The sequence below is a fragment of the Falco cherrug genome, chromosome 10 (genome assembly GCF_023634085.1).
Source record: "Falco cherrug isolate bFalChe1 chromosome 10, bFalChe1.pri, whole genome shotgun sequence".
Classification (NCBI taxonomy): Eukaryota; Metazoa; Chordata; class Aves; order Falconiformes; family Falconidae; genus Falco; species Falco cherrug.
The window spans coordinates 36,243,243-36,251,130 of record NC_073706.1 but is presented as its reverse complement, the minus strand read 5'-3'; the positions used below and the strand labels follow the sequence as shown (position 1 = coordinate 36,251,130).

The 7,888-nt window shown below is 57.8% G+C and overlaps 1 protein-coding gene across 1 annotated transcript; it reads right to left on the bottom strand.

Moving 5' to 3' along the window:
• Positions 1–2,620: 2,620 nt before the first annotated feature.
• SYT8 (synaptotagmin 8) lies at positions 2,621–7,630 on the bottom strand. The gene is made up of 9 exons (XM_005439128.3): positions 7,503–7,630; positions 5,855–5,989; positions 5,351–5,508; positions 5,125–5,220; positions 4,712–4,879; positions 4,329–4,496; positions 4,018–4,135; positions 3,482–3,615; positions 2,621–3,390 (listed from the first exon to the last, which is right to left on the bottom strand). The coding sequence occupies exons 2-9, from the start codon at positions 5,970–5,972 to the stop codon at positions 3,157–3,159; spliced, it is 1,194 nt and encodes a 397-aa protein (XP_005439185.1). The 5' UTR covers positions 5,973–5,989; positions 7,503–7,630; the 3' UTR covers positions 2,621–3,156.
• Positions 7,631–7,888: the final 258 nt, after the last annotated feature.

Below are 7,888 nucleotides of genomic sequence, written 5' to 3'. Positions count from 1 at the left end.
GTCTCCTTTAACAGACCTCTGCCTGGCGCAAGCCCTGCTTTTTGCCTTGCCACCAACCTGCAAAGCTGCTAGTTAAATGCAGAGGGACTGTCCCTTGCATGAAGCAGAGGAAAAAACTCCCCACCCACTGCCCCGGCACCTTGCACCGTGCAGATTGACTTTGGACACCTGCTTTCGTGCCCCCCTTAACCCACCAGCTGGCTCCTGCCTCCTGGAAAAAGCCACCTGGACACGCCGGCATCGCCACATGGCTGCCAGCCGGCTCTGCGGCAGTGGGCACGGGCTTGCACCACAGCATCACCGCTTTCTCTCCCTCTCGGCCCACACGCTCTGTCTCCAGAAGAAGAAATCTTGGCTGGTGAGGCTCTGGCAGGGGCCACAGACCAGCTGGCTCAGGCGCAGCTCGGAGCACGTACCTGTCCTGCCCTCTAGATGCAGACGTAGGAACCCAGCACAGACACAAGCTGAGAAGGAACTGGTTTCCCCCTCCTTTAACTTTTCCTGTTGCATCTTCCACCAGGGAACCTCCTGCTCCCGGCCCCCCGAGTACATGAGGAGCGCTGGTCAGGCAGAAGATGCTCAGACATCTGGCCTTGGTGGGTGAGGGGCAGCTAACCTTGCCAAGGCCACGGCGAGGGGAGGAGGCGCTCCTACGCGAGACGGGCTCTCTGCCTCCCCGTGAGCAGGCTCCGTTCACTTTGGGTGAAATAAGCCACAAAGCAAAGCCCAGCTGCACCAGCCCTGCTTCAAACAGCGGCCAGCAGATACGCAGAGGATCCTGCCAGCGGAGGAGAGCGCTCAGAGCCTCGGTGTAAGAGCACCGGGCAGACTGAGCAGGGAAAACAACGACAGAGCAAGGAAGCAGCCTCGGTGGTGCATTAAAAACCAGAGCTGGGTGGAGATCATCCCCACCCGCTCACCTCTCCCTCTTGAGCAAACAAATCGGTTTGCTGAGTTTTACTGCACCAAGGCTCACCCCAGGGTGCCCAGGGCCAGCGCATCCAGGCGTCCGCCCCCGGCTTCCCTGGCTCCCCCCCAAAGGCACCCCGGGCTGCCCTGGCAGCTCTGCGCCCCCAGGACCCGCCAGGGATTCGGGCTCTGAGCCGGGCCAAGCTGGAGAGAGGATGGCAGACACTGGTGTCAGGGGTAATGCTTCTCAAGGAGGGGATGGACCTGCACCTTCTTCAGCCTTGTCCGTTTTGGGACTAATACGTGCTTTGATGCTCGGCCCTGTGAATTATGCAGCGAACCTCAAGGCTGTGACTTCAAAAAAGCAGGCTGGAAAAAGTGCACACACACACACAAATAAGAAATGCCTGTTCCCAGCACCTCCAAAAGCACTTCTGGGTCCTTCATGGCCCTAAATCACCACACAGCATCCCCAAAAACCAACCTGGCGATGGATTTGGGACCCCAAACCCAATTCAGAGACGTTCCCTTCTGCACAGCCCATTCCAGCCTGATTTAAGGCTGAGACTGAAGGTTGAGGCTTTAAAGCATCCCTTTATAAGTCTTTCTCAGGTGACTGATTTCCTCCTCTGTCTCATTAGTGGCTGCCAGCAGATGCTATTTCCCCAGAAGAAGCCACACTCCACTTGTTATAGCCATCTCAAAACCATCCTGTCATTTCTTCCCTCCTCACAGCCACGGCGAAGCCAGGAGCATATTTATCAAGAAGCAGACACAGCAGATTTTTATGGTTAAGCTTAGGTCATTAATCTCTATCCAGAGTTTTCAGCATCTTCCTCAGCTTCGCCGTGTTTGTTTAATTCTCAGAGGGTCGCTCCATGAAGCTCTGGGTAATTGCAGATTAACCGCTTTTCAATATTAATGGCTCTTCATTAATGTGCCAGACTCTCTCCCCTCCAGAGCCCAGGCGATAGCTATTAGCGTCATGCCCACAGCTCCCCACGGTGCAAATTACTTTTGTCTTTAGGGCCGAAATTCCATGATAGGAGCCCAAATCTTCCACGTGCTATGGCTGCTTTGTAGCAGAAATATTTTGGAGCAAGAGCGATTCCCTCCCCCAGCCTAACGCAGCGAGCTTCCTCCTGCAGATGGCTCAGAGATGCTCTTCAGCCACCCCAAACTGCAGCATATTCAAGGATGGGGAGGGATGGTGGCACCTCTCCTGTGCCCTCATCTTTCTAGGAGGCATCTTTCTGTACATAGCCCATACCCAAGGCCTCACAGAGCAGGGCAGGGCGGGACACATGGCCACAAAAACCTCCCAGGTGACATGAAACCTGCCCAGAAGTGAGGTGAGGGCTGCAACCCAGCCTTCATCAGGGTAGCATGACCATGGCATGAAAGTGAGAGCCTCAGCCCCTCCACCCTGGCAGCACCTCCAGGTGCCAGAGTGCGAACCTTGCTGCGCCGGCACTGCGGGGCCGTGCGGGGTGCGTGGGGCTGACGCTGTGCATCTTCATTTGCCTGACCCATGGCGATGGTCGCTGAGGAGCCCCATAGCCCGAGTCACATCTTGGGCTGCACAGCTGAGAGTGGGCAGAGTGAAGCCACGTGGACAACCAGTGGCTGATTTTGCCATCTCAGTTAAGCTCTAGCCAGAACACAGAGCACACTTATCACAGAGGCGCTGAAGAGCTGGTCCTGTATCTCTACACCTTCCTCATCAGCACGTCCTCTTTCTCTCCTCTCAAGCCTCTTAGGGGGCTTCAAGTTCTAGGTCTTGTTTAGAAGCCTTCACAGGGCACATTAAGCCTTCCCAAGAACTTGCCTCTTGCCGAATTATTCACAACCAAAGAAACTGCCCACCCCAGCCTGCTGGGACGTCAATCCTCTGCTTTAAAAACATCAACGGACATGGTGGTTTTGCATGAGCTTGAAGTTCTGTGTATTTGTCCCCTCGGCCCACGAGCAGCTGGGGTGAGCCAGCTCCTGCACCCACACCATCTCCTTAGCACCCTCTGCTCTGTGCCCAGCCTTGCCCGGGGGGGCCGAGCTGCCCAGCTCCGGGCATTACACAGGGCATGAGCTGCGCCAGCAGCCAGGGATCTCTTGGTCAAGAAGAGCCACCGGTCCCCTCTTTGCTGAGACCGAGCTGGGATCAACACATCTAGATGTTGCTGAGCAGAAGCCCCTCGCCCCTCCACAAGCTGTCTGTCCTGCCACTGGGTGGAGGAGGAGACCCCCCCACTATCTGGGGGGCAGGGGCAGCTTGAGGTGGGACTTCAGCCCCAGGGCTTTGTCAACCACATCTGGGGGCTGCAGGCTGTGCCACTGGGCGAGGGGCCGGCGGGGGTTGGATAGCATGTCAGACCAGTGCCGCAGCTGGTTGCCTGTGGCTCGGCAGCCCAGGAAGAGTTTGCCAATGGGCTCGTTCTTCGTCACTTTGTCGTGATCCCAGACGGAGATGACCACGTCCACGTTCTTGGGGGGAGTACACAAGAAAGAGCATCAGTGGGAGGGGGCTGGCCACAGCGAGGACCTGCTATGTCCTGGGTACTACAGGGAAGCCTACCTGGATGTGATTGAAAGGCACCTCAAAAACAAGCACCTCATTGAAGTAAGGGCTTAAGGTGTTTTTCTTCACACTTGTCCTCTTCTTCTTCCATTTCTTCCTGTTCAGGATGAGATGTACCTTGACAAAAGGATCTGAGGAGACAGAGAGAGGGGACAACTGGCAAGAGTGACAATTTTTGACCAAGGAGCTCAGCCATGAAACAGCTTCCCTGGGCGATTCCCAGCATCCCATGTGTCGCTCCTTGTAGCGAACATCCATCCCTCTTCCCCTTGCCCAGAGCTCACCTCCTCCTGCCACCAGCTTCCCATACCATCCAGCCACGACATCTCCTCCTGGGAGATACCTCCAGCTCTGCCCAAAGCTGGAGTATCTGTGCTGGGGAAGGCTGAAGCCAGTGAGGGGTGGCTATGGTGGTGGCAGCAAGAAGCAGGGCTTGACACTAAGAGGCACTTACAAGGCTTCGCAGCTCTTGGTGCCATCACTGAGGCCTGGGCAGGAGCAGAGCGATCTAAGCATGAGCAGCCCCTGCTGACCTGAGAGCCCATGGGAGTCCATCCGCTTCAGCTTCTTGGCTTCCAGGATGAGCACCGTCAGCTTGCCAGTGCTGGGGACATAGCGCAGCGAGAAGCAGATCTCACCCAGCTGCTCTTCCTGATGGAGAGATGCCAGTGATGAGCACTGGGCAAAGGAGCAGGCTCATCTGGGACACAAGCACCAGGCTGGCCCCAGGTTTGCTGGGTCTCCCCCACCCTCGTGCTTGCCCCCAAGGACCTGGTGCTTGGGGCGGCGGCAAGTGAAGCAACAGCACATCCCTCCCAACAGTTTCCTCTTCACCAGGACCAACCTTCACTTTACTGCCCACTGCCAGGTCACTCCACTGCTCGATGACGTGCTGCAGGCTGACGCTGGCCAGGGGCAGCCGGACCTCACCGATGACTTCATGCTTGGCAAAGCGGTTGAAGTCACAGACCCGCATCACCAGCGTGGATTCAGGCACCTCTGCCTGGGGTACCTATGGGGGAGGACCCGAAAGCTGGACTCACTCCTCAGTGGCAGCCCTGCCCCACAGGATAGGGCAGCAGATGCGATAATAGGTTTTTCTCCCTGGTGCTTCCACATCCCAGTTGCAAAGACATCTCCCTCCCTGGAGAGGTTTTTTTCCCAGGGAGCAACATTGCAACATTCTTGACGGGACAAAAAAAACCATCAGCAGCTTTAGTTTCCTACCTGGAAAGTGAAGCTCTCATTGAACACAGGGTTCAGGGTCTTGCGGTAAACCCTGGTCTCGTACCTCTTCTTCACATCAGATGTTAGGTAGGTGATCACGTAGGGATCAGATGTGCCACTGCTGTCCATGGCCTTCAGCTCAGCTGCCTGCTTCACCCCGACTTTCAACTTAAAAGGAGCAATGTACAAGGTCACCAGCTGGAGGGGGATGGGGCCAGATGACCAAGGGCTTGGTGGGAAGCAAGCGAGTGCAGCAGGAAGGATACCTCCATGCCGTGCAGGCATGAGAGCTGGCAGGCTGCGGGCAGGGGGTGAGGCGCAAGAGGGTATGGGCCACCTCAGTGGGCAGCAAAGAGGGACCATGCAGGACCAAAGCCTTTTCCCTGCTGTGCTGTGGCCACGAGCATCCCTACCTCCTGCGCACGGAAGTTGTACTCCAGGGAGTACTGCAGCTTTCCTCGCCCTGTCTGCTCCACACCATGCTCCAGGTCCTCCGCCTCGGGCTGGACCTGCAACAGAGAGCAGCGCTACCCTGAGGACGTGCTCAGCCACATCCCTGGCCATGCTGCACTCCCACCGCCCTGGGACCAGGCAGCACCCAGGGGAGGGAGATGGGGGAGAAGGGAGAGCAGGACGCACGAGGCTGGCGGTGGTGCTGCTGCTGACAGCATGCAAGCTGACTCTCTCCTTCTTCCTGGGCTTCTTCTTGCCACAGCAGCACCTGATGATGCAGATGAGGAAGAGGAGTAGGAGAACACCCGCTGCCACAGCCACAGCGATGAGTGCCCATTTGGGTACTGGTGTGATGTTTGGGGAGCAGAGATGGACAGAAGAGTTAAATCCAAGCAAAAAAACAACAGAGTTGATTTAAATCTGTTCCTGTTGTACTTTCAAAACTGCCCCTATAATCCTGGGCAAGTGTCCCATGGAGAGGCTGCAGCTGGAGACCCTTCTCCAAATGGGTAGCGAGGATGCCCTGCACTCCTGGAGTGGCACGGTACCGCTCTACAGCATACCCACCCTGACAGACCCCACTGGAAAAAGGGATTTGGAGAGAGGGAGAAGTGGATACAGAGCCACAGAGTGCAGGACCCCACTGGATAATGCTGCCCGAGAGAGCAGAGCAAGCACCGCCGTACTCACGTGGGATCCGGCTAAGCCAGCCGCCCAGGGAGCCCGGCCGAGCCGTGGTGCTGATGGCCACGGGGCTGCCAGCGAGCGGGGAGGCTGTTGACCTGCCATTCCTGGCTGTCACTGCCATGGCTAAACTGGGGTGACCTGGGGACACAAGCAAAATTAACAAGCTGAGGATTTCCTTCCCAGTAGGTGCTGGTGGCCCAGGGCTCTAACCAGAGCAAACACAATTAAAAGGCAGAGCCCAGCGGGAAGGTTTAGAACTGTGGGCAGGGAGTGCTCTGCACTAGCTGGCCCCTCACCTACAGCCTTGCCATTTGTACCCTGCAAGCCTGCCTTAGGAAAGGAAAGGGAGCAGGAAGGATGGATTGGGGCATTTTCCTTCGTTTTTGAGAAGTGGAATCACCTGGCTGTAGGGGGGGGGGAAATCCCCACAAAACCAAGAGCTGTTTTGCGCTGGCCCCTCCCTGGCCAGGCAGCACGGCGGAAGGGTTTGGGTTTGCTCAGCCCCACGCAAGCCCCACCATTAGCTAACAGCCTCTCTGGGGCTGAGCAGCAGGAGGGTTTGCTCCTGGGCTTGCAGCAGGGCGGGTGGCAGTGGTGCCACCAGGTTGGGGTCACACTAGCTCGGAAATTTTGCGTAAACCCAACCTGTGCACATGGCAACGCTGACGTGGCTTATGGGAAGGCTTCACATTTAAAGCAGAACGGTCCTTCATTAACTGCTTTCCCCATAGCAAGCTCTCATTCTAGCATGGATGCTTCCTGGTAGCCTTCTTGCCTCCTTTCGGGTGAGGAGCGGCAGCAGGACGGTGTGCCAGGAGCAAGGCTGTGCAGGGAGCGGGTCTGCAGCCGTCACAGTGCTGGTGGCACCCAGCCCTGGCGCCGTGGCCGATGTGGGCAGGCATGTGCCCATTTGCTGCCCCAGCCGCCTGCCCCCCTGCCAACACCACCTGGCTCTTGCACGGGGATCCTCCCAGGGAGAAAGCAGCCCTGCGCTTCCCTCTGCTGAGTCTGCAAAGCCAGCAAGAGCCTTTGATTTATCCAGCAGCGGGCTTTGCCACGTGCAGGCATAGGGCTGGAAGGATGTGGGAACTGCTGCCGCGCCTGCGGCATCATCGCTGGGGCAATGCAGTGCAGGTTAAGTGACTTGCCCAGGGCCACCTGGGACGTCTGTCCCATAGGACACGCAAGCTCCACGCACAGCCTTGCCACCAGTAGCTTTAATGATCAGTTTCTCCTGTCCCCACATGAGGAATTCAGTGCCCGGTGACACACCTGCGATACTCAGGAGGTGCCCAGCCCTGGCTTCAGGCTGTGGCAGTGGGTAGACACAACAGCGTGGGTGAGCAGACACCCACCCAACACAGAATTAGGTGTCTCAGCACTTTTTCCGCACCAGACCCCCATGGGCTGTGTCACATCAGTCTGACATTGGCCCTGGTTTAAAAGACCAGCTCATCCCAGCCCCACAGGGTGACCCGAGCTGCTGTTTTGGAGACGATGGGGACAGCCCTGCTGTGGTCTGGGAGAGGCAGCACAGCCTCAGTGGGCTCTGCAGGGAGCGTCAAGCATCCCTGCTCCCAGAAAAGGGGCTGGGGGAGCCCTGCTTCTTGCTCCCAGCCTGTGCTGACCGCATTCACGAACTGGGACTTACCGGTGAGTGTCCTTCCCAGCCTCAGTCTCCCTTCCCCACTGCTGTCACACGTGCCAGGGGCATGCTGCGGGGTGAGATGGGACCCCGCCAGGCACGGAGCCCAGGGTGCAGCTGCGCTGGTGGCTGCAAGGCTCGGCCAAAACAGGAAAATCTGCTTTGCCAGCCCAGGAACCGGGCGGCCCCAGCAGCTCCATCAGCCCCACCTCACTGCTGACCCAAGCGGTGCTCAGGCAGGCGAAAAGCCAGCGGGGAACTCCCTGCCGGACTGGGAAACAAAACCTGCCCTCCTGCCTGCGAGAAGCCAGCGGGCATCGCTGCTGTGCCCCAGCAAATTCACTTCTCCGTGTTCCCCCTGCATCAATGCTGGGCTGGACTGCGTGGCTGTA